General features: G+C 45.8%; 1 protein-coding gene across 1 annotated transcript in view; it reads right to left on the reverse strand.

The window, feature by feature from the left end:
• Window positions 1–25,020, reverse strand: part of LOC137526031 (uromodulin-like) — a 232,403-nt gene extending 207,383 nt beyond the window's left edge. The window contains exons 1-4 of the mRNA XM_068247243.1: window positions 24,931–25,020; window positions 23,156–23,299; window positions 8,082–8,329; window positions 7,884–8,009 (exon numbers count right to left, since the gene is read on the reverse strand). Coding sequence (XP_068103344.1) covers window positions 7,884–8,009; window positions 8,082–8,329; window positions 23,156–23,299; window positions 24,931–25,012 — 600 coding nt within the window. The 5' untranslated portion in view covers window positions 25,013–25,020. The remainder of the gene's footprint in view (window positions 1–7,883; window positions 8,010–8,081; window positions 8,330–23,155; window positions 23,300–24,930) is intronic.
• Between the last annotated feature and the right edge of the window lie 1,482 nt (window positions 25,021–26,502).

Below are 26,502 nucleotides of genomic sequence, written 5' to 3' on the forward strand. Positions count from 1 at the left end.
CCACGCACACAACTGCCAGATAACCAGTCCTATGAATTACCTCAGGACACAATGGGGTATTCGCAGGAGCTATTCCCAGCCCAACAAACTTCCACCTATGAAAGGTCAATGGAGGAACAGCCAGAAATGTTGTGCCCGGATTCACAACCATTAACTGTGGGAAATGCACCGCGCACTGAAATACAAGGCGAGTCCGAGGAGGACTCGGAAACCCAAATCCCAGAGCAAGTTGGGCAGGAGGGGTTGCAATTGCAGGAGGTCGGCCGACAAGATCTGGAAGACGACGTTGGAGTGAGCTGCGCAGAGGTTGTTCTGGGGAGCTCTACTCCACGGCGGCGGCCCCCCACAATGACATATGACGAGTTTGAGGAGATGGAAGAGGAGGGTATGGACAATGTGGACAGAGACCCAGATTTTGTTTGTGAACGAGAACATCGCCGTCGTAGCAGCAGCACAGATGAGTCTGTTGAAGAACCCACTGCTGCACGAGTTCGCCTTGTGCCACAAGGTAGGCGGCGCGAAATTTCAGGCACCACAAGCGTGGAAGTTCAAGTGAGAGGCAAAAGAGGAGCAAACAGAAATCGCCAGCAAGGCAGGTGCTCCAAAGTCTGGGCTTTCTTTGAAGACTGCACTGAGGATGTTACCATGGCGATTTGCAAGGTGTGCAAGACCCGCCTGAGCAGGGGGAAAAGTATTAACAACCTCTCCACCACCAGCATGAGCCGCCACATGCTATCCAAACATCCCACTCTGTGGGCAAACGCGGCAGGACAGGGTACCAGCAACAACACTGCCTCCCTTTGGTTCACCAGACTCACCACCAGACCCGCCTCAGCAGCAGCAGTAGCCCAGCCATTGCGTGGTTCACAACATTCACAAACATCAGACGACGCTGACACTGTCACTTTCCGGAGTAGTGCTCTTGAGGTCTCCCAGTGTTCATCAAACACAACAACCAACAGCCCTTCCGTGTGCAGCGCTACGGTTCAGTTGTCTGTGTCGGAGATGTTTGAGCGCAAGAGGAAATTGCCAGCAAATGACCCCCGGGCCGTGGCAGTAACAGCCAGCATAGCCAAGCTTCTGGCCTGCAAAATGCTGCCATATCGAGTGGTGGAGATAAACAGCTTCAAGGGCATGATGTCAGTGGCCATCCCACGTTACGTGGTTCCCAGCCGCTACCACTTTGCGCGCTCTGCAGTGCCTGAGTTGCATGAGCACGTGGTCAGCAAAATAACCCGAAGCTTGAAGAATGCCGTTGCCTGCAAGGTTCACCTCACCACTGACACTTGGACGAGTGCGTTCGGCCAGGGTCGATACATCTCCCTTACCGCGCACTGGGTGAACCTTGTGGAGCCTGGCAGCGATTCCTCACCTGCTACGGCGCGGGTGTTGCCCACGCCGCAAACAGCTGCACCGCCGTCCCTCCCACTGGATAACAACAGCAGCACCTACCTCTCTGACTCCTTCTCCTCCAACGCATCTCAAAGCTGTACCTCATCCGGAAACGCTAACCCAGCAGCAGTAGGATCGTGGAAGCAGTGCAGCACAGCTGTTGGCATGCGTCAGCAAGCGTTGCTGAAGCTGATCTGCCTTGGGGATAAGCAGCACACAGGGGAGGAAATTTGGAAGGGAATAAAGGAACAGACGGATTTGTGGCTGGCACCACTGGACTTGAAACCGGGCATGGTTGTGTGTGATAATGGGAGTAATCTCATTCGCGCTTTAAGGTTGGCTAAGCTGACACACATCCCTTGCCTGGCGCACGTGATGAACCTAGTAGTTCAGCGGTTCCTGAGGACATACCCAGGCGTGGCCGATCTTCTGTTGAAGGTGCGTCAAGTGGCCAAACATTGTAGAAATTCCAGTACTGCTTCGGGGGCACTCGCCAAGATGCAGGAGCGCTTCAATCTCCCCCACCATCGCTTGCTGTGTGATGTCCCTACGCGCTGGAATTCTACGCTGCACATGCTAGCACGCTTTTGTGAGCAGAAGAGTGCAGTGGTCCAGTACATGACGGCGCAGTACCGAGGCGCATCCGGACAGCTGCCAAGCTTCTGTGGATCCGATTGGGCCAACATGTTGGACCTCTGCCAAGTCCTCCAAAATTTTGAGCAATCCACGTTGCTTGTGAGCAGTGACAACTCTTCAGTCAGCATTACCATACCACTGCTGTGTTTACTGAAGAGGTCAATGTTGAAAATCAAGGAAACAGCTGTCATGATGCAACTGGGGGAATCTGAAGGAGAAAACGATCAGCGTGATGGTACCAACATCAGGCCATCCGCCTCAGGGAACGCTGGCCCCAGCAGCTATGACGAAGAAGAGGAGGAGGAACAGCTGGAGTTGGAGCAGGAATTTCATGCCACCACTGACGAGGGCCAGAGCGGTGCACGTTGGACTTCCACAATTCAGCGCGAATGGTCAGCAGAAGCAGACCAGGAGGAAGGTGACGACTATGATGCATCACAACAACTATCACAACGCTCACAAGAGGATGATGAGGATTCTGGTAGGACTCTTGCACACATGGCTCAATTCATGCTAGACTGCATTGAACGCGACCCACGCATTGTGCGCATTCTGGACAACACCAATTACTGGGTTTATACCCTTCTGGATCCACGGTACAAACACAATGTTCCAAAACTGCTTGAAGAAAGAGTCAGACAGGTCAAAATGGAAGAATACCAGCAGGCCCTTGTGGAGACTTTAGAGAGGAGATTGACATCCTCCCCCTCCTCTAGCCAGTTGTACGCCGACAGACTGACTTCCGCAAACCCAGGACGACCAGGAGGGCAGCAAACAACGCAAGCCGCAGCTAGTGCCCAAAAGGGAATGGTATCGGCAGTGTCCTTGGAGTGGGAAAATTTTCTGACACCCATGCAGCAGCAGCCCACTGAACAGGAAGCGTGCAGATCCACCTCCAACACCGATCGCCTGGAGAAGATGGTCAAGGACTACATGTCAGATGACGTAGCTGTGTCGAACAATCCATCTGCACCCTTCAACTATTGGGTATCGAAGCTAGACACCTGGCACGAACTGGCAATGTACGCAATAGAGGTGCTGGCTTGCCCGGCAGCCAGCGTTATGTCGGAACGCTGTTTCAGTGCTGCCGGAGGCATCGTCACAGATCGGCGTATCCGCCTCTCCACAGAAAATGCAGACCGTCTGACTCAAATTAAAATGAATCAATCCTGGATTGGAAACGACTACGCAACACTCCAGGACCCCAACCAAGTAACATGACCAATGAACATCTGGGATGGTGTAGCGTTTCCGGTCCCTGTTTATTGAACCTCTCATCTGTATTACATTTATGACTGCATGGCGGCAAAAAGCATTGCTGCTATACCCGCACGCTTTTTGTCCTCATGCAAGGCCTGGGTTGTTGTGTCTCAAAAAGCATAGCCTTCTCCTCCTGCGCCTGCTCCTGTTCCATCACGTGTGCTGCTGCTGCTGCTGGGTTAGCGTTGCCGGTCCCTGTTTATTGAACCACTTATCTTTATTACATTTATGACTGCATGGCGGTACAAAGCATGCTATCCGCACGCTTCTTGTCCTCATGCAAGGCCTGGGTTGTTGTGTCTCACAAAGCGTGGCCTTCTCCTCCTGCGCCTCCTCCTGTTCCATCACGTCTGCTGCTGCTGGGTTAGCGTTGCCGCGTGGTCCCTGTTTATTGAACCACTTATCTTTATTACATTTATGACTGCATGGCGGTACAAAGCATGCTATCCGCACGCTTCTTGTCCTCATGCAAGGCCTGGGTTGTTGTGTCTCACAAAACGTGGCCTTCTCCTCCTGCGCCTCCTCCTGTTCCATCACGTCTGCTGCTGCTGGGTTAGCGTTGCCGCGTGGTCCCTGTTTATTGAACCACTTATCTTTATTACATTTATGACTGCATGGCGGTACCTCATGCAAGGCCTGGGTTGTTGTGTCTCACAAAGCGTGGCCTTCTCCTCCTGTTCCATCACGTCTGCTGCTGCTGGGTTAGCGTTGCCGCGTGGTCCCTGTTTATTGAACCACTTATCTTTATTACATTTATGACTGCATGGCGGTACCTCATGCAAGGCCTGGGTTGTTGTGTCTCACAAAGCGTGGCCTTCTCCTCCTGCGCCTCCTCCTGTTCCATCACGTCTGCTGCTGCTGGGTTAGCGTTGCCGCGTGGTCCCTGTTTATTGAACCACTTATCTTTATTACATTTATGACTGCATGGCGGTACAAAGCATGCTATCCGCACGCTTCTTGTCCTCATGCAAGGCCTGGGTTGTTGTGTCTCACAAAGCGTGGCCTTCTCCTCCTGCGCCTCCTCCTGTTCCATCACGTCTGCTGCTGCTGGGTTAGCGTTGCCGCGTGGTCCCTGTTTATTGAACCACTTATCTTTATTACATTTATGACTGCATGGCGGTACAAAGCATGCTATCCGCACGCTTCTTGTCCTCATGCAAGGCCTGGGTTGTTGTGTCTCACAAAGCGTGGCCTTCTCCTCCTGCGCCTCCTCCTGTTCCATCACGTCTGCTGCTGCTGGGTTAGCGTTGCCGCGTGGTCCCTGTTTATTGAACCACTTATCTTTATTACATTTATGACTGCATGGCGGTACCTCATGCAAGGCCTGGGTTGTTGTGTCTCACAAAGCGTGGCCTTCTCCTCCTGCGCCTGCTCCTGTTCCATCACGTGTGCTGCTGCTGCTGCTGGGTTAGCGTTGCCGGTCCCTGTTTATGGTACCTCTTATCTTTATTACATTTATGACTGCATGGTGGTACAAAGCATGCTATCTGCACGCTTCTTGTCCTCATGCAAGGCCTGGGTTGTTGTGTCTCACAAAGCGTGGCCTTCTCCTCCTGCGCCTCCTCCTGTTCCATCACGTCTGCTGCTGCTGGGTTAGCGTTGCCGCGTGGTCCCTGTTTATTGAACCACTTATCTTTATTACATTTATGACTGCATGGCGGTACCTCATGCAAGGCCTGGGTTGTTGTGTCTCACAAAGCGTGGCCTTCTCCTCCTGTTCCATCACGTCTGCTGCTGCTGGGTTAGCGTTGCCGCGTGGTCCCTGTTTATTGAACCACTTATCTTTATTACATTTATGACTGCATGGCGGTACCTCATGCAAGGCCTGGGTTGTTGTGTCTCACAAAGCGTGGCCTTCTCCTCCTGCGCCTCCTCCTGTTCCATCACGTCTGCTGCTGCTGGGTTAGCGTTGCCGCGTGGTCCCTGTTTATTGAACCACTTATCTTTATTACATTTATGACTGCATGGCGGTACCTCATGCAAGGCCTGGGTTGTTGTGTCTCACAAAGCGTGGCCTTCTCCTCCTGCGCCTGCTCCTGTTCCATCACGTGTGCTGCTGCTGCTGCTGGGTTAGCGTTGCCGGTCCCTGTTTATGGAACCTCTTATCTTTATTACATTTATGACTGCATGGCGGTACAAAGCATGCTATCTGCACGCTTCTTGTCCTCATGCAAGGCCTGGGTTGTTGTGTCTCACAAAGCGTGGCCTTCTCCTCCTGCGCCTCCTCCTGTTCCATCACGTCTGCTGCTGCTGGGTTAGCGTTGCCGCGTGGTCCCTGTTTATTGAACCACTTATCTTTATTACATTTATGACTGCATGGCGGTACAAAGCATGCTATCCGCACGCTTCTTGTCCTCATGCAAGGCCTGGGTTGTTGTGTCTCACAAAGCGTGGCCTTCTCCTCCTGCGCCACCCTCCTCCTGTTCCATCACGTGTGCTGCTGCTGGGTTAGCGTTACCGGTCCCTTTTCCTGGAACCTCTTATATGTATTACATTTATGACTGCTTGCCGACAAAAAGCATGTTACCTGTGCAAAGAAAACAGACATTTCCCGCATTTAAAAGACAGTTTTCCCTTTGAAACTTTAAAATCGATTTTCTCAAAAACTATAACCTCTTTTTGCTAAATTTTTTTTTCCTCTTGTACCCACTCCCAAGGTGCACATACCCTGTAAATTTGGGGTATGTAGCATGTAAGGAGGCTTTACAAAGCACAAAAGTTCGGGTCCCCATTGACTTCCATTATGTTCGGAGTTCGGGTCGAACACCCGAACATCGCGGCCATGTTCGGCCTGTTCGGCCCGAACCCGAACATCTAGATGTTCGCCCAACACTAGTTTCCACCTGATTTTCCCTTTTTTGGAATTTAATGTTGTAATATAACTTTGTAGTTGAATCCTGCCCCAATCTGTAAAGCCATCAAAATTTTGGTTTTGTTGAACATCTATCAACCGAGAATCTGTATTCATCCCATTCACCCTTAACCAATTTTGGGATTGCCCTGGGTTGAAATCTGGATTGTTAAATAGTGAGGTTATAGGGGAGCAGCCTGTTAATGTCTGCCAGGAGTCTAAAACTCCATATAATGATCTAATTGCTGGGTAGACAAATGGGTGAACAATTGAATGGCAGAGTCTTTGTATATTTGCCAGATGTAATGAAAACATCATATGTGGATCAAAATAACTCAACTCAATTGATGACCAGATCTTTGTTGGATCATTTAAACGCCATTCTAATATTCTACAGAGATGTATACTTATATAATATCGAGTTATATCTGGGGCCGCCAGGCCACCTGCTTTTTTAGACCTTGCAATCAATTTATATGCTATTCTCCGCTTAGTCCTTGCCCAAATAAAATTTTGAAAAACTCTGTCCCACTCCTTCAGCCAAGACCTGGATATCGAAATTGGCAGACACTGTAATTTGCTAATAATTCGGGGCAAGACCATCATCTTGACGATCTCCACCCTTCCAACTATATTAAAATAGGGACGATCCCAGCTTGTAATCATTTTTTGCGATGTGGTATAAGCTCCTTAAAGTTGAGATCAAAGAGTTCTCCACACTCCTTGCCGATCTCGATGCCCAGATATTTTATTGATTTTTTAGCCCACGGGAAAGCACAGCAATCTGATACTGTTTTAATTGTTTCCTCAGAACATCCAATGTCCAGAATAGAGGTTTTATTTATATTAATCTTAAAGTTTGAACATTTACTAAAAATATCAAATATCTTAAGTGTTGTTTTCAAGGAGTTACCGGGTCATTTTTTTATTTCACAATATAAAAAGATCCCCCCCCAAAAAAACTACCCTGCAGAGAACTTCTATATTACAATATCAAAAGAGAACAAAAATAGCACTTATGATGGGGTGTTTAGTGCAAAGTACTGTACCAATACTAGCAGTGTGCACACCTATCTGTGCACTAGACAGTTACTGGAAGCAGAGAACTGCAATATTACAATATCAAAAGAGAACAAAAATAGCACTTATGATGGGGTGTTTAGTGCAAAGTACTGTACCAATACTAGCAGTGTGCACACCTATCTGTGCACTAGACAGTTACTGGAAGCAGAGAACTGCAATATTACAATATCAAAAGAGAACAAAAATAGCACTTATGATGGGTATTGTGCAAGGCAATACACCAATATCAGCAGTGTGAACAGTGCACACCTGTATCAGTGCACTGTGGACAGTGAGACACACAGAACTGCAATATCACAAAAGTAAGAAAACCTATGTGCAAGTACCAGCCCTTAGAAGGGCTCTTTGGGTGCTGTCAGGACACTGTCCTAACAGCAAGAATGTAATTGGGGACACAAAACACAGGCCTACCTAACGCTTTCCCTATCTGCAGCAGCTCTCTCTGCTCTCAGTCACACAGCAGCCACAGCATCAGTGTACAGTCACAGTATGGCTGTGGTAGGGGAGGGGGGGGGTTGTGGTCCAGGAGGGAGGGTATGCTGATTGGCTGCCATGTTTTGTACATGTGTAAATTGTTCATTTCCCATCTACCTTCATTTTATGTAAAAACTGAACTTAATAAATGTGTTACTAATACATAGGTAATAAAATGACTTCATACCTTAAAATAAATAGTGAACTTCATTTTGATGATTTCACCAAAACCAAGAGATGATATATTATTGAACACTTCTTGCTGATCTGAATTCATTGTACAACCCCACCATGTGTACCACAGAAAGTAGACCTGTATGGAGACAGCAGTGTGTTTACTACCTGGTCAGACAAAGAGAAATGATATGATTGTGAATGTTCTTACTTGTGATCTCTTCTCCCTCAGCAATGCATAGACATCATTCTGCAGCTGACTGTTGTTGTAATCAGCCATGGAACCAGCAGTGAGCACCACAATGAATGATTCAGAAGGGGAGATCTCCAGCGCCCTCTTTAGGCTGGACAGGAGGGACTGATTACAAGCATACAAATGGTCATTGTAAGACCAGTCTACGTTTGTTGTTATGTTGTTTAGGAATTCACTCTGGTTATTGGTGATGAGTTCAGTTGTTTCTAAAAATAAAAATATTTTGTCAAGAAAGACAAACATATAATTTAAAGTAATTGTTTAAACTGGCATATGAGAAAAGCACTAATACTGTATTTGGACTACAAAGTGTTGCAGCTTTAGGGTTATCCTCTGGGGCTTATTCTGACATTTAGTCCTGGCCACATCTTTGTACAGTGACGCGTTCTCTTGACACACTACTACTGATTACTCATATATCACACACTATATGCAGTATAGTGACATAGATTCTAACTGGTCTCTTTCCAGTAATGGCTTCATATATTTGGAAGGTTACAAATCAAAATAACATTGAAATGAATGGGCAAAAACTGTGCTGGTTCATTTTAGCAACCAAAGTCAACTCAATGTAATGAATAAATCTCTAAGATGTACCGAAAAGATTCAGCTAATAATGCATACTGCAGATCACAGATATAATAATGTATGAGAGTAGTTAAAGGACTTCCGAGGCTAACTGTAAAAAAAAAGTTAAATACCTGCATCACATTTGAAGGCACGGAGGAGTCGGACGCCGTCCACGCCCTCCGTGCCGTTCCGCCGGGTCCCCAACGCGCAATAGCCCACCGAGCTAAACAGCCTGCAGCGTGGATCGGGGGGCAGGCCCTAGAGCTGTGCAGCCGCAACCGTGGCTATGTGGACTGTGCAGCCGCACTCGCGGCTATGCGGACTTCACAGCCGCGGCCAGCTCATGCGGCCATGTTAGTGGAGGCAGGAGAGCCCAACCCGCGCCGTGGGGTCGGGAGCGGCCCGGGGGGCTTTTGAGGGCGGGGACCCGGCAGAACGGCGTGGAGGGCGTGGACGGCGTCCTCCGTGCCTTCAAATGTGATGCAGGTATTTAACTTTTTTTTTACAGTTGGCCTCGGAAGTCCTTTAAGGGTAATGTGAGGAAACGCGGAAAAGCCGCCGCAAGTGCTCAGAGTGAGGCGGCTGTTTCTGCGTCCGACATGGCGGCACAATGCGAAGAAACCGCCGCATGCCGCATGGGCAGAGCGGTGGAGTCCGCGTTGGATGCAGCGGATTGCGCGCATAGCAGTACTACTGACGCTGTGGTTGGACGCGGGGAAGCCGCCGCTTGCTTGGAGAGCGGTGCAGCGGCTCCCGCGCCCGAATCAGCAGATACATTGCAAAACATGTCTGGTGTGGCTGGGACTGCTAGTCCACACAGGTTCAGAAGGACGCGCGCGCGCGCTGAGAGGCAGAGTTTATATGACAGCCAGAGAAGAGACAGCTGACCAAGCTGGTCAGCTGACATTTTCACTACTTTCCATTGGTCCAGCACTTAGGGGTGGCGCTGGAGAGCGCTATAGTATATATACTGGGTGCTGGTCATTTCTCTGGTGTCTGGCGTTGCGATCACTACGTGGTAGCACTCAGACCTTGTCAGTATCTGTGTTCTAGCATAGTTTCCAAAGGTGTTGATGATCAAGGAGCTCACACCTTAGCATTAGGAATATTGAACTGTATTATTTGTTATGACCTTTTGCCTGCCTGACTATTCCTCTGAACTCTGATTCTGTGCCCTGCTATTTCTGATATCCTGTTACCAAACTCTGCTCGTTCCTGGACTCTGTATCTGCCTCCTGATTCTGTACCTTGCTATTCTGATACTCCGTTGCCAGACCCTGCCTGTTTATTGGATTCCGTATCTGTCTCCTGAATATGTACCTAATCTGTCTGTGTGTTAACGACCTGGCTTGCCCGACCTCGAGAACTTGCCTTACCATTAGAGGCAGTTCCCAGACCTGTTAGTGACACCTCCTCACTGGTGTCACTCACGCTCTGTCCTTCCCACGTCCTGCCTAGCTCCTCCCCCGGGAGAATCTAGGCTGTCGGAAGGAACATTCTCCTGAGCAGTATTCCTTACTGCTTCTGTACCTATTCCTGAGGTACAGTCCTCAAAGTGTTACTTTTACACCAAACTCTCACTTCTCACTCAGGTGTCCAGAGGTTAGAGATATATCTGATTATCGGTGATACTGCAGATCATCAATAATCAGGTATATATCTGTATTCTCGGTGATACTGCAGATCACCGGTAATCAGACCCTCTCTGTGTTACACCGATCGTTACAGGTAAACAAATACTGGGAATGGATATAGGTAATCTAATATTTACTTTTTCCATCTGCTTCCATTTACACATTTTTGATGCCAGGAAAGCTCACAAACTTGGTCATTAAGTGACTGTGTCAATGTTACAAAAAGTGGGCGGTGCCAAAAACAAATTTCACTGGGAAAAACTAATTTCACTGTTAATGGTAGGGTTCTCAAACTTTGCATAGTTGGTCACTGGGTGACTGGAATCAATATTCAGGAAAATGGGTGGAGCCTACAACAGCCAATCAAAATCCACCTGTTGATTTTCAAGGGGAATATTCAAATTGCTGCCACTCTTACACTGTTAATAGCAGATGCCTCAAACCTGGTACAGTTGGTCACTGGGGGACTGGGCTTCAAATTCAGAAAGGGGGCAGAGCCACAGCCAATCAGATTTGTTTAATTTCAATGTAAATATACAAATTATTGATACCAAGGACCCCAAAGCTCATAAACTTGGTAATGAGTGACTCTATGTCAAGGTTAGAAAAAAACGCAGAGAACTACATTTTTTACATGGGAAAATATAAACTGCAAGCATTCTTACACTGTTAATGGCAGGGTTCCCAAACTTGACATAGTTGGCCACTGGGTGACTGGGATACATATTCAGAAATGTGGGTGGAGCCTACAACAGCCAATCAAAATTCAACCAATTAATTTTCAAAGGGAATATTTATATTGCTAGCATTCTTACACAGCTAATGGCAGAGGCCTCAAACCTGATACAGTCAGTTATTGGGTGACTCGGGTCCAAATTCACTAAAGGGGGTGGAGCCAAAAACAGCCAATCAGATTTGTGAGATTGATTTCAGCTATTCTGTTATTGGCAGGGTTCTCAAACTTAAAACAGTTGGTCACTGGATGACTGGGATTAATATTAAGGAAAGTGGGCGGAGCCTACAACAGCCAATCAAAATGCACCTATTGATTTCCAAGACGAATATTTACATTGCTGCCCTTCTTACACTCTTAATGGTGGAGGCCTCAAATCTGGTACAGTCAGTCACTGGGAGATTGGGGTTTAAATTCTGAAAAGTGGGCAGGCCACAAACAGTCAATCAGATTTGTTAACTTTTAATGGGAAAATGCAATGTATTGATGCCAAGGACCCCAAAGCTCATAAACTTGGTCATTGAGTGACTGTATGTAAAGGTTAGACATAGTGGGCGGAGCCAAAAAACCTAACTTTTTACATGGGAAAATATTAACTTCAGCCATTCTTACACTGTTAATGGCAGGGTTCTCAAACTTGACACAGCAGGTCACTGGGTGACTGGAATTAATATTTAGAAAAGTGGGTGGAACCTACAACAGCCAATCAAAATTCACCTATTGATTGTCAAGGGGAATGTGGAAACTGCTGCCATTCTATACTGTTAATGGCAGATGCCTCAAACCTGCTACAGTCGGCTATTAAGTGACTGGGGTTCAAATTCACTAACGGGGCGGAGCCACAAACAGCCAATCAGATTTCTTTGCTGGATAAACTGCTTCTATTTACACAATTTTGATGCCAGGAACCCAAAAGCTCTGGTCATTGAGTGACTGTTTGTTAAGGTTACAAAAAGTGGGTGGAGTCAAAAACAATTTCCCTGGGAAAATGTAAACTGCAACCCCTTTTCACTGTTAATGGCAGAGTTCTCAAACTTTGCACAGTTAGTTACTGGGTGACTGGGACTAGTATTCAAAAAAGTGGGTGGAGCCTAAAAAAGACAATAAAAAAACCTGTTGATTTTCAAGGGGAACATTAAAATTGCTGTCATTCTTGCACTGTTAATGGCACAAGCCTCATACCTGGTACAGTTGGTCATTGGGTCCCTGGGGTTCAAATTCAGAAAAGGGGGCAGAGCCACAAACAGCCAATCAGATTTGCTTCATTTCACTGTGAAAATACAAATTACTGATGCCAAGGACCCCAAAGCTCACAAACTTGGTCATTGAGTGACTGTGTGTCAAGGTTACAAAAAGTGGGCGGAGCCAAAAATACATTTCACTGGGAAAATATAAACTGCAGCCATTCTTACACTGTTAATGACAGGGTTCTCAAACTTTGCCCAGATGGTCACTGGGTGACTGAGGTTAATGCTCAGGAAAGTGGGTGGAGCCTATAGTAACCAATCAAAATTTACCTGTTGATTTTCAAGGGGAATATTTAAATTGCTGCCATTTTTACACTGTTAATAGCAGATGCCTCAAACCTCAAACCTGCTACAGTTGGTCATTGGGTGACTGGGGTTCAAATGCTGGAGAGGGGCAGAGCCACAAACAGCCAATCTGATTTATTTAATTTCTATGGGAATACACAAATTATTGATGCCAAAGACCCCAAAGCTCACAAACTTGGTCATTGAGTGTTTGTGTGGTAGGGTTAGAAAAATTGGGTGGAGCTAACACCAGCAAAATATATACCCGGGCAACGCTGGGTCATCAGCTAGTAATGAATAAAATTTGGGTTTGAATCTTTTTTTCCCATGATGGCTTAATGCTGATACCTTCTGTTCTGTTTGTTTAATTACATGGTTCCCCTTTATTCAGACTGTTGTGATTGGTGAGTATTATAGAGAAGCCTGCTAAGTTGTATAACTAGAAATAATGACCATAGAACTATTTTAATGGGGTTCCAATAACTAGGAACACTTAAAGAGACCATACAGTGTAATATAAACTGTTTACCATTCTTCTTTTTTAGGCAAAGTTATAATTAATCTCCATGGAGAAAAAGAGGCACAGTACACCAACATCAAAACCTCATCCCAACTGTAGCACGTGTGTATGCGCTGTCGGTGGACTGATAAGGCTGTTTCTGACCTATCAGAAACAGCCTTATCAGTCTGCCTGACAGACTGTACACAGTGCTGCACGGATACCCCTTTTCAAAATCCGAATTGAATTCAGATCCGGACACCTTTCGGAGGTGTCTCTCTCTCTCTCTCTCTCTCTCTCTCTCTCTCTCTCTCTCTCTCTCTCTCTCTCTCTCTCTCTCTCTCTCTCTCTCTCTCTCTCTCTCTCTCTCTCTCTCTCTCTCTCTCTCTCTCTCTCTCTCTCTCTCTCTCTCTCTCTCTCTCTCTCTCTCTCTCTCTCTCTCTCTCTCTCTCTCTCTCTCTCTCTCTCTCTCTCTCTCTCTCTCTCTCTCTCTCTCTCTCTCTCTCCTCCAAAAAGGGTTTTTTTGCCATTGAAGGGGATTTTGGCTTCTGCTCGGTTATCTGACCTAACTATCCGCCCGGATTTCGGATTTCAGATGTGAAATCCGAGGTTGCCAGGATAGTGCTATTCGGATTTTAAAAAACTATCCAAATTCCTATTCAAAGTTTGGATAGTGAAAGTTCGGATACCCGAATATTGGATGAGCAGGACTGGCCTTGTCCTTATCACTTGATAACATTTGAGGTCTGTTTGTTGACAAGCCTGATATACTGTCTGGTGGAGAGGGAGAGACAGTCAGTTTGGTGTGGGACAGCTGGGAGAAAGCGGAATGCTACTGTGTGGATGCAACTTTGCTTACAAATGCTTCAGAATAAAGTGTTCATCATTGGATTCCATGTCTGCTCACTGTTTATGGACAATTCTCATGTCATATCATGACATATGGGTGTTGCAACAGAACAACGACCCAAAGCATAGAAGCAAATCAACTACATATTGCCTTAAACAGAAAAAAATATGCCTTCTGGAGTGGCCCAACCAGAGTCCTGACCTCAATCTGATTGATATGCTGTAGAATGACCTCAAGAAAGCAATTTACACCCGATATCCCAAGAATATTGCTGAACTGAAATATTTCTATAAAGATGAATGGTCAAGAATTACTCCTGACCGTTGCTCATGTCTGCAACTACAGTAAACGTTTGGTTGAAGTTGCTATTAAAGGAGGTGCAACCAGTCTACCGGTTCACATACGTTTTCCACCTGCACTGTGAATGTTTGCTGTGATATTGTATATGATAAAGCAGCCATTTTTGTTTAACTCTTATCTGTGGGAGCCTCCATTTTCTGTATGACTGTCTATTTGTGCAAGTTACATTTGCATTTAATTTCCTTAGGAAACTACAGGCCCACTAGGATGGAGGAAACTGCTAATTAGCAGCCATTGTCATGAATAGTTTGATGTGCTGGTAGGATGTCAGGAGTACACATAAGAGTGCACATAACACTGACACAGCTGAAAATAGGTGTCCAGATCAGAACCCCCATGTCCTTCCACAACAAAGCCTGGACCTTCGCACTGGTAAAGTATGATTTTCTGTTGTATTCCCGTTTTATTTTTGATAAGCAAACTGTCTTGTTGCATTTCTTTGTGCCTTTTTACTTTGTTTTTGTAAATATCTTTGTATATATTTCTTTCTGCACCGTTCCATTTTTTTTATATTAAATCTTTATTTATTAAGCTAGTCTTCTGAGTACTAAGCAGAGCTTTACGTCTCCTAGAGAGAGACTGCAGTGTAATTGTATTACAAGTTCAGTGCCTGATTGTATGCTCAGATTGTGCATTGCTACCGTGCAAGTTTGCATTGTGTGTGTGTTCACAGCTGACCCAAAGTACGTAAAACACCAGTCTGAGTGCAAGCAGCTCGACAGCAGAGTGGGAGTTGTTGAAGTGTCTAGCAGTATCGTTGAGAATGACCGCTGGTGGTGGCAGAGTAGTGTTGTTGAGAGGCGACAGCTTTGTGTTAGCTTAGAGAAGGCTGCTCCCCCTCTCGATCTGGTCGAAACCCCCATCAGGAACTGTTTCCACAGGCTTGCCGTGGGGCCGGTTCCTGACATTTACATTTATTGGTGTGTTCAGTAAAAACATGGAAACATTTAATTATTTGTGTGGTATTAGTTTAAGCAGACTGTGATTGTCTATTGTTGTTAGAGATGGCCCAAACCTCCGAGGTTTGCAAACCTGGTTCGCGAATCTACCATGAAAGTTTGGTTCGCGCGAACTTTCACGAACCGCAATAGACATCAATGGAGAGGCAAACTTGGAAAATTAGAAAAAATTATGCTGGCCAGAAAAGTGATGGAAAAGATGTTTCAAGGGGTCTAACACCTGAAGGGAGACATGGTTGAGTGGGATAGACGTCAAAAGTCCCGGAAAAAAAATAGATTTTGGTGCAAAGCAGTGTTTTAACAGCAGAAATCACATTCAATGCTAAATTGCAGACCTACACTACTTTATAACATCTTGAATGTATATACATCAATCAGGGAGTGTAATTTTTCCTACCTCCTCCTTCTCCTGTCTTGTCTTCCAGGGATTTGTAGGATGTCAAAAGCCAGCTTGCATACACTGGCCAGGAATCGAGCCCAGGTCAACTGCTTTGAAGGCAGATATCCTCACCACTATACCACCAACACTACATGCTGAAGCCAGCCTTGCATGTACCATTGTGATATACCCAAGAGAAAAATGAGCTTGCTTAGGGATTTGTAGGATGTCCAAAGCAACCTCACATACATTGGCTAGGAATTGAACCCAGATCAGCTGCTTGGAAGGCAGCTATGCTCACCACTATACCACCAACACTACTTGCTGAAACTTCTTGGAGCAGACTTCCTTCCTTCCTCCAAAAGACACACATATATCTCCATAAAATAATTCAACAGCAACTGCATGCACAGTCTCTGTGGCACAATCGATTAGCGCATTCAGCTGTTAACCGAAAGGTTAGTGGTTCAAGCCCACCCAGGGACAGCCTTGCCTTTTGCATTCAACAGTTGTCCAAAGAGAACCCCAGATAGCCATGTAGAATAATCTTATGTGGATGCGTGTGTGTCTTGTGGAGGGAGGGAAAAAGTCTGCTCCAAGAAGTTTAACTCCACTTTAAACAAAACATGTATATATCAAATTTCTACATATATTTCTATGATTCTTTCATGATGACAAAGGCCAGAAAGAAGTAGGCAAAGAAGTGCCCATTTTTTCGTACGGCTAAGCGGTCTCACTCACTTTTTCCTACAACGAAGCATCGAAACCATCCTCTGCTAGGTGTATTTTGGTTTTAACACCTTGCTTTACCACATGGGCCAATCAGTAACCATAGCCCCGTAAGAGAAAGTGTCATTATGGCCTTGCTGTAACATAGATAGTAGTGTAATTATTTCAACTAATGTACCCTTCTTAAACTTGAAGGCTGTATACAAACGTAAGCAGAGTGGTGCAGTGGAAGCATGCTGGGCCCATAACCCAGAGGTTGATGGATCAAAACCATCCTCTGCTAGGCATGATTTCATTTTTTGCTCTACCAAGCGGACGCTATATATATTTTTTCATGCAATTGCTCATTTCTCTATCAATTTTTAAGGAGTCAATTTTTACCCTGTATAGGGATTTTTATCAGATCTTGTGCACATAGAGAGTTGAGAAGATTTAGAAGGGCCCTTCTGATAGGATTTTTTTATGTGGTGGATTTATGAGATTTTGAATGAATGGATCGAGTGATTGATTGTGAATTAGTTTATTAAATAAATTTTAGAGTTTTGAGGATCCTTAGCGCGTGTCAGTAATACTTTATAACATGATTTCATTTTTGCACCTCGCTTTATCGTAAGAGAAAGTGTAATAAGGGCCCTGCCGTAACATAGATATTATGTTAGCTAAGGCTACTCCTGGGCCTTTCTTGTAGTTGAAGAGATGAGTGAACTGTGACACCACACTTAAAAAAAAAAAAAAAACAGCAGAGAAGCTTCCCCATATTGGAGCATTGGATTTGGTAAAGTCTTAAGCCAATGTGTTGTAAGACACAAGTAAGGTTAGCAGGAATGGTTGCATGGTCACCTAGCTTTTAATCCTTCCCACCCTTGCCCTGGAATCTTCCAGACTTTAAATTGCTGTCCTTTGCTGTGTGTGTTACACCAGCATCATCCAGGGGGGCACATGATCTTTCTGAAGTCTTGAATTGAAGCCTGTAAGCAGTATCACCATGTGTCCCACTGCTTTCATCTAGCAAATTAGGCAAATAAGTAAGCTCATTTTTCTCTTGGGTATATCACAATGGTACATGCTAGGCTGGCTACAGCATGTAGTGTTGGTGGTATAGTGGTAAGCATAGCCAGGGGTGCAGCTAAGGTTTTTGTGGCCCCAAGCGGACTGCAGTAAGTGGCCCTATCCTGCGGTGTGCGAAGCATGCCGCGACGAAAAATGGGTGTGGCTATCCCACACAAGTGGGCATGGCCATGACATGTGGGTGGAGCGGGAGGGCGGATTGGGGTGGGGCTGTTTGCGGGTAAAAAATGGATGTGGGGGTGATTGAGGCGCGCGCCGCGCCGAAAGATGGGCGTGGCCATGACATTGCATGGGCGGAGCTTAACCGTAGCACAGCAAATATAGCCAACTATGACCATTAAATAATAAATGCAGCAACAGTTACCCCAGACACCAGAAAATAAAAACGCAATTTGTGCAACATTTCAACAGAAAACAAACAGAATTTGGGCCACATTTCAGAAGAAATCAAACGCAATTAGGGCCACATTTTCAGCAGAAATCAAACGCAATTAGGGCACAGTTCAGCAGAAATCAAACGCAATTAGGGCACATTTTCAGCAGACATCAAACGCAATTAGGGCACATTTTCAGCAGAAATCAAATGCAATTAGGGAACATTTTCAGCAGTAATCAAACGCAATTAGGGCACAGTTCAGCAGAAATCAAACGCAATTAGGGCCACATTTTCAGCAGAAATCAAACACAATTAGGGCACATTTTCAGCAGATATCAAACGCAATTAGGGCACATTTTCAGCAGAATTCAAACGCAATTAGGGCACATTTTTAGCAGAAATCAAACGCAATTAGGGCACAGTTCATCAGAAATCAAACGCAATTAGGGCCACATTTTCAGCAGAAATCAAATGCAATTAGGGCACAGTTCAGCAGAAATCAAACGCAATTAGGGCACATTTTCAACATATATCAAACGCAATTAGGGCACATTTTTAGCAGATAAATGCAATTAGGGCCCATTTTTAGCAGATGAACGCACCGCGCTGATTGAATGCTGGGCAATGGGAAGATGGCCACCCGAAGCCCTGTACTGGAGACATAAATAGTCTCCAGAGCAGGGCTTTAGCGGCGGCCATCTTCCCGTAGCTCTGCTCTGCTCGGCCAGCCCCGCGGGGCTGCGGGAAAACAGTGACGTCACGACGACGTCACGGAGCCACCGAGGTCCCTAAGATCTTGAGGCCCCAAGCGGCCGCGTGGTCTGCTTCATGCTTCGTGGCGCCCCTGAGCATAGCTGCCTTCAAAGCAGTTGAACTGGGTTCAATTCCTGGCCAATGTATGTGAGGTTGCTTTTGACATCCTACAAATCCCTAAGCAAGCTCATTTTTCTCTTGGGTATATCACAATGGTACATGCAAGGCTGGCTTCAGCATGTAGTGTTGGTGATATAGTGGTGAGCATAGCTGCCTTCAAAGCAGTTTACCTGGGTTCAATTCCTGGCCAATGTATGTAAGCTGGCTTTTGACATCCTTCAAATCCCTGGAAGACAAGAGTAGAGGAGGAGGAGGAAGGGTAAAAAAAAAAAAACAAGATTAGTTCTCAAAAGAGCTGTTGTGGGGTGCTATTTTAGGAATAACAATCAGCCAGGAGGAAGCTAAGAAGCTTACAAGAGCCTAACTAATCTTTCCTTATGAGAGTGTGCCAGCAGCTTTCCCTTCATTAATTACTACAGGGACACGAACGACTATAATGGCCGGCACTGTCTGCCTTATATAAGGGGTGGGGTGGCTCCAGGAGATAGTGTAGCCTGATTGGCTACAACGGGCCTGCTGACTGTGATGTAGAGGGTCAAAGTTGACCATAATGGTGCGCTATGGGGGCGAACCGAACTTCCAGGAAAGTTTGCTTTTGCATGCGATCGCGAACCACCCAAAGTTCGCCTGGAACCATTTGCCGGCGAACCGTTCGGGCCATCTCTAATTGTTGTGACTTAGAGAAAGATCAGATGTCAGATCACATTTTATGACCAATTTGTGCAGAAATCCGTATAATTCCAAAGGGTTCACATATTTTTGATCACAACTGTGAGACTAGCTCTCTGACACTCTGTTGGAAAGAGTTAGTGGATGAGATAGGAGTAAAGAAATATTTGTACTGTTGCTGACTGAGTGAGGAACATTAGGGAGAACAGTTCTGACATTCGCTTGTTCGCATTTGATGCAAACTTTCCTGTCCAAAGTTTGCGTTCGCATTTAACACTAAAGTCAAAGGCATCTGACTTTAGGGGTTAATAGCAAAGCCTCTGTCAGTGATAGAAACACCAAATTTGCACGGTATGTTGAGGAGAACTGGAAATAAGAGGAAATACATTTTCAGACCTCACAGTTTTTGAGAAAATCAAGTTTAAGCTTTTTTTTTTTTTTTTTTTTTTTTTTTAATGTTTAGTGGTTAATTGCAAAGCCCCCGTATGAGCTAGAATCACCAAATGTGAAGGGTATGGAAAGGAGAAGAGAACAAGAGTACAAGAGGGGAAAAACATAAAAACAAATGTTGTGGATTTGGAGAAAATTGGTTTTAAAATGTATGTTCAGAGTGTGGGAAAGTTCAGTAAACTGACATTAGTGGTTAATAGCAGGAGCAGGCCTATTGGTCTGTTAATTGACCAATGGGGAGCTTTGAGGGATATTTAAAAATTATTTGCTCTCAGCTATACTTAGTATAGCTGAGAGCTCCATCCCGTGTTGAGGCTGCACCTCTGGCCCCCGCTGTCCTCCACACCTGCCCACATTTATCGCACCCACCCATGCCAGCACCTAGTGCACTCATGGAAGCTCTAGGTGCTGGCATGGGTGGGTGTGATAGGTGTGGGTGGCAGGGTAGACTGAGGGAGCCTACGGTGCAGCAACGGGAGGGGCGGATCCCTCAGCTATACTTAGTACAGCTGAGAGCTGCTTGGGGAGCGTCATGTGTGGCAGTGGCTGGCAGTGATCTTCAATCAAGTTATCTAGATGATATTGGCGTGCAGGGGTGCCTTTAGGCATAGGCAGGACAGGCCATTGCCTGGAGTGCCATTGGTCCAGGGGGAGCCATATTGCTGTATTAAGCACCGCCCCCTTAAGGAAGCCCCACCCTTTGACGAAGCCTCGCCCCATGGGTGTTCTACTACTTGCTTCTGCAGCATCTGCTTAGTGTAAGTTGCAGGCAGCTGCCACTGGGTACCTCTGTGCCTTGTGCATCCTTTTTCCCCCCATTGTGCCTTCTTCTGACCCTTTTGTGCCTCCTTCTGTCTTCTTGTGCCTCCTTCTGTGCCTTGTGCCATGTCTCACCCTCTGTTTGTCCTTCTGTCTCCCTTTATGCCTCCTATCTCCCTTTTGTTCCTCCTTCTGTCTCCATGTGACTCCTCTGCCTCCTTCTGTCCACCTGTGCCTCCTTATGTCCCCTTGTGCCTTTCTTTATCTCCTTGTGCTACCTCCGCCCCCCTGTTCCTCCTTCAGTCCCACTCTGCCTCCTTGTGTCCTCATGTGCCTCCTTCTATCTCCCTTTGTGCCTCCTTCTGTCTCCATGTGCCTCTTCAGTCCCCATGTCCAATCTCTGTCCCCCTGTGCCTTCTTATGTGCCCATTTATGCTTTCTTCTGTCTCCCTGTGGCTCTGTCTGTCCCCCTCTGCCTGTTTCTGTCTCCTTGTGCCTCCTTACACCCCCCTCTGCTTTCTTCTGCCCCCCCTTTGTGCCTACTTCTGTCCCCCTTTGTGTATCCTTCTGTTCCTCTTTGTGCCTCCTACTGTCTCCATGTGCCTCCTTCTGCCTCCCTTTGTGCGTTTTTCTGCCCCCTTTGTGCCTCCTTCAGTCCCCTTGTGTCTTTTTCTTTCCTCCTGTGCCTCCTTTTGTCCCCCTTTGTGCCTCAATCTGCCCCCATTGTGCCTCTTTCTGCCCCCCTTTGTGTCTCCTTCTGCCCCACTTTGTGCCTCCTTCTGCCCCTCTGTGTGCCTCATTCTGTCCCCCTGTGTGCCTCCTTCAGTCCCCCTGTGCCTCCTTCTGTCCTCTTTTGTGCCTCCTTCTGACCCTCATGCCTTTTTCTGTCCCCCTGTACTTCCTGCTGCCCCTCTGTGTACCTCCTTCTGTCCTCCTGTACCTCCTTCTGTCCTCCTTGTGTCTCATTTTGTCCCCCATTGTGCCTCCTTTTGTCCCCCATTGTGTCACCTTCTGTCCCCCTGTGTGCCTCCTTCTGACCTCCTCTTTGACTTCTTCTGACCCTTGTGCCTCCTTCTGTCCCCCTGTGTCTTCTTATGTCCTCCTTTGTGCCTCCTTCTGTCTCCTTTTGTGCCTTCTTCTGTCCCCCTTTGGGCCTCATGAAAGTGGAGCCCTGTCTATGTGTATTTTCTGGTGAAACGCTGCCCACATTACATATATTTTCTGGTGAAACGCTGCCGCATTTACGTGTATTTTTCTGGTGAAACGCTGCCTCAATAAGTGTAATTTCTGGTGAAATGCTGCTGCATTATGATTGTTTCCTGGTGAAACATTGCTGTATTATGATTATTTTCTTGTGAAACGCTGCTGCAGTACGATTATTTTCTGGTGAAACACTTACGCAATACATGTATTTTCTGATGAAATGCTGCTGCATTACGATTATTTTCGGGTGAAATGCTGTCGCATTCAGATTATTTTTTGGCGGGGGGAGGAGGAGGAGGGGGGTGTTTTTTCCCATAAGGTTTTCTCACCTGGAGTGACAAAATGGCTATAGGCACCCCTGTTGGCGTGAGACTTTTCTGAAGATATAGGTGTGGGAACATTAATAAAAGGTAAGTATTCATGGTTAATTAAGAATATTAATTGACTTTTTTGCTGTTGCATTTTTATTTCTTTTTAACTCTTTGTGGAAATGGGTATACTCATTTCACCTGGGGTGGGGGTGGGCCTCTGGGGTGGTTCACCTCAAAAGGGACTCCCTGGCTACCATGAACCCCCCCCCAGGAAATTGTCAGCCCCAGGGAAGAGACCCTTGTCCGTGGACTGGACAAGGGCTCTGTGGGAGAGGGGGAGGCTTGGCTGCCCCTCTCCCCCGAAGCCACCCATACCTATGTCCATGCAGGCTGATATAGCTCAGGGTGTGAAGCCCCACATGGCCGGGGCTCTGCATAATGGCTAGTCCAAAAGTATTAAGTCCACAAAATAGGTAAAGTTGCCAGGGATAATTACGCAGCCATAGTGCGGTTGTATAGTGATCCAGCCCAGTACTCACTGCGCACTGGCCACCTGGAAACCCATCATGAAATGTACTGCTCTTTTTTTTTTCACATACTGTATGTAAATTTACACTGCTGATAGGTTGATACATTATCTGTCATTTAACCGCACTTTAATATATAATTTTTACCTATCATAACTTTAAAATTGATTTTTTTTCCAAAACTACATGGTCTTTCTGTTGTTCTCCCTTCCCCCCCCCCCCCCCCCCCCGATCCCACTGTTCTCCTTAACATACATACCCTGCAAATGCAAATACCCTGCACTGTATATGTTTCATGGAACAAGAAAATCCAGACTTGGCCTGACTAAAATAAACCAGTAATACATTTATTAGATAGTTACATAAATGCACTGTAACAACTAAAAACTGCACACAGCTGAGCAATATGGTCATTTGTGGCTGATTATAAATCTGCCAGTTCAGCTGAGCTATAAGGCTGTGTTACATGCTGCATTTCTATTTGGTATACTCATTACTCACAAGGGGTTCAGCACAAGTCACAAAACCTTAAGGATTGAGCTCATAATTACCTGCAAAGTCCACAGCGATGGATGCATATTGGCGGGTGACACAGGGAAATCTTGCTGATACGTAATCCAGGGCAGTTTGAAAGTAGCCTATATAAAAGTTACCTGACATATATGTATCTGCCACCACGGTCAGGGAGGTCCCCTCTGCAACACAAACAATTTACCTGAAAAAATCCCTCAAGTGAAATATTTTACAAAACATCTTTAGAAGAATAAGTGTGAAGCTGTCGTCTTCCTCTCAGAATGACATCTGGTGAAAGTGCAGGAGTTTACATTGCCCCCTCCCACCATTAAATAAACCTTATTGACAGAGAAGCAGAGTTGCATGTTGAGGTAGGGACTGTCATTGTGGGGGACCCATGGTAGCCTGTGTGACACAGACAAGACCAGGAGCCAAATGGTGCAGTATTGTGGGATAAAATTAGCTCAATATTACAAGAGTAGTTATACTCACAAAGGTGGTTTCAGAACCTGCCACTCATGCATATCACCTGCGGGGAAACACCAACCCCTCTCGCTACTCCAAGCCCCGTCATTCTTCTGGAGTCCTTACTAGCTGTGGATGGCCAGGGCCGGGTCTAGACTTTTTGCTCCCTGTGGCAAACTTGTGAGAATGCACCTGACAATTTACTCTGCTTCATTTAATGTTCTCAGTCAGAAAGGGAGTATATGCAACAACTTGAGGCATGGCATGCTGCAACCCGCCACAATAACACACTGACTGGCTGACAAAGAGTCTGTGACAACCAAACTGCTCACCCTGAGCCAGTCAGCCATCCTCTATTTCCCCTCCCTTACATTGTGCCAGTGCTGGTCGTAATGGAAAAATCTACGCTTACGGATCATTACGCGTAATTTTACGCTATTACACATTACACAATTACGGTTACAGCGTAGGAAATTATCTACGGTTCATCACTGTAATTACGCGTTAACTTACGCAGTTACGCGTAAGGATACCGTAATGTAGGTGCTTACGCTACGATGTTACGCGTAGTGCAGTAATACCCATTAATACATACTTTTTGAAGCATACGGACGATGTGTACGCAATAGCCATCAATGTGACAGCTATTGCATACACATCATTCGTATGCGTCAAAACGTACGCTTATATACTGAAGGGCGGGAGAAGATACTATTGGTTGCTCAGGATGTTGACTGATTGGCTACTCTTAGAAAAGGGGAGTTTTTACGTTAGTAATTACGCGTAAAATTATGCGTAAGTCATCGTAAAATTACGCATACCTAGCAATTATGGTAGACAGCGTAATTACAATACCGCTTTACTGCTTACTCATAAATAATTACGCGTAAGACCGTAAGTTACGCCTAGCGCTTACGCGTAAATTTGCACTAAATTACGATACGTAATTACGCTCATGCGTAGTTTCGGCCCAGCACTGCATTGTGCAAGTCAAATGAAACAATGCTGCTTTCCTGACAGATTCCTAACACAGCTCAACAAGCTGCTTTTCCCCAATGATGACCTCTTCACCTCGCTTGCTCTTCTCTCGTTTCTCCTCCTACTCTGACTGCATGCTGTTAGTGTAAACACACAGTACAAACCTGCTGCCTCTATAAACTTTGTGCCTGATGCAAGTGTTTCACCTTGCTTCATGAGAGAGTCAGCTCTGTGGGTGGCATTACACTAGTGGCAAGGACACCTCCAAAGGAGGTGTAGTGGGCAATTAACAAGGGTGGAAGTGCCCAAATATAAATCTCTCTCAGAGTAAATATTATAAAGATATTCATAAATACATAAGATATCTTACCTCTCCAGATGAACAAATCCAGAAAAACAAGGGTGTAGATTAGATAAGGTTTACTCAAGCACAATGAAAAAATACAACGCATTTCTCGGGTCTCTGCCTGCTTCCTCAGGTCAATAAAGTGCCTTAGGGAATTCAATTTGCAGTGCGGGAACCCATCTGGCTACAGGTACCCAGAAAAGTTTCTAGCAAAGTGTGTTTATAGTCTTGACAGCAGCCAGAGACAGGAAACTGGAGGTACTGCAGTGTGGCGTTCATGTTTGTGGCATGTAAATGGTGCTGTGATGCTGCCTGTGATGCAGCCTCACAGCATGGGATTATCTAGGCTGTTCTAGTTAATTATTATTGATTCTTGTTCCTACCAGTCTGTGTGTGTGTTGGTTTCAAAGTAAAGCATGTTTTAGATGTACAAAGCTACAGCAACCTAAATAAATAAACCTAGTTCCAGTTATTTTGCTTCAGCGATGACTAAACACAAGAAATTGGCAATGAGGATGGCTTTCACATTACAACATACACCATGTTCCTTCAACACCCGGGTGAGCCTGTACTAGTGCACTTCACTACTTGGATGTGGATGTTTGCCAATTGTGTACTTCCTGCAAATGTGACTGATTAGCCAGAAGTGATGTAACTTAACAAGCAGTCAGAGGCACTAGTGCAGGATAAAATTAATTAAAAACAGTTTAAAAGGGAGGTAGAAGTGGACTTACCTCCAGGTAGTAGGACACTAGGGCCATATGCAATTCACTTTTTCTCCTAGGAGATACTTTTTCATCTTCAAATTAAAATACCTTTCCAGCACTTTTCAACTAAAAAAGTACCAAAAAGTAAATGAAAAAAGGACTATCAAAATTATTTTGAGCATGTTCTTGCTTTCTGATGGCTTAAAAGGCATTTTATTAACACATTTAAAAATATCACCTAGGAGAAAACTCAGGAGAAAAAGTGAATTGCATATGGCCCCAGATGTTTAACCCCTTAACGACTGCATCACGCTGATTGGCGTGATCGCGGCGGCAGCCCTAGGACCGCCTAACTCCGATTGGCATCAAGTCCTGGGGCTGGGTTTTGCAGGAGATCGCACATGCCGATACATGCGCATCTCTGCTTGGAAGGCAGAGCTCTGCTCCACCTTCAGTCTCCCAGCAGCGATCGCTGCTAGGAGATTGTTTGACACCAACACCACCATCTATTTAGCTAGTACAGCACTGCGATCTAAGGCAGCGCTGTACTGGAACAGCTGTGGGACACAGCTGTCCCCCTGGGGGACACAGAAGCGATCCACGGTGATAGGCTGAAGCCTATCACAGCCAATCGCTGTGATAGGCAGACGGGGGAGGGAGGGAGGGATATTAAAATCATTAAAAAAAAATAAGGACATTTAATTAATAAAATACAATAAATATTTATAAAAAAAATAAGTTAACATACCTGGGGGCAACCCCACCAACAGAAAGCTCTGTTGGTGGGGAGAAAAGAAAGGGGGGGGGGGGATAACTTGTTTTCTGAGTTGTATAGCCCTGCAGCGAGTCCTTAAAGCTGCAGTGGCCTATTTAGAAAAAAAATAGCCTG

Source organism: Hyperolius riggenbachi, chromosome 7 (assembly GCF_040937935.1).
Source record: "Hyperolius riggenbachi isolate aHypRig1 chromosome 7, aHypRig1.pri, whole genome shotgun sequence".
Classification (NCBI taxonomy): Eukaryota; Metazoa; Chordata; class Amphibia; order Anura; family Hyperoliidae; genus Hyperolius; species Hyperolius riggenbachi.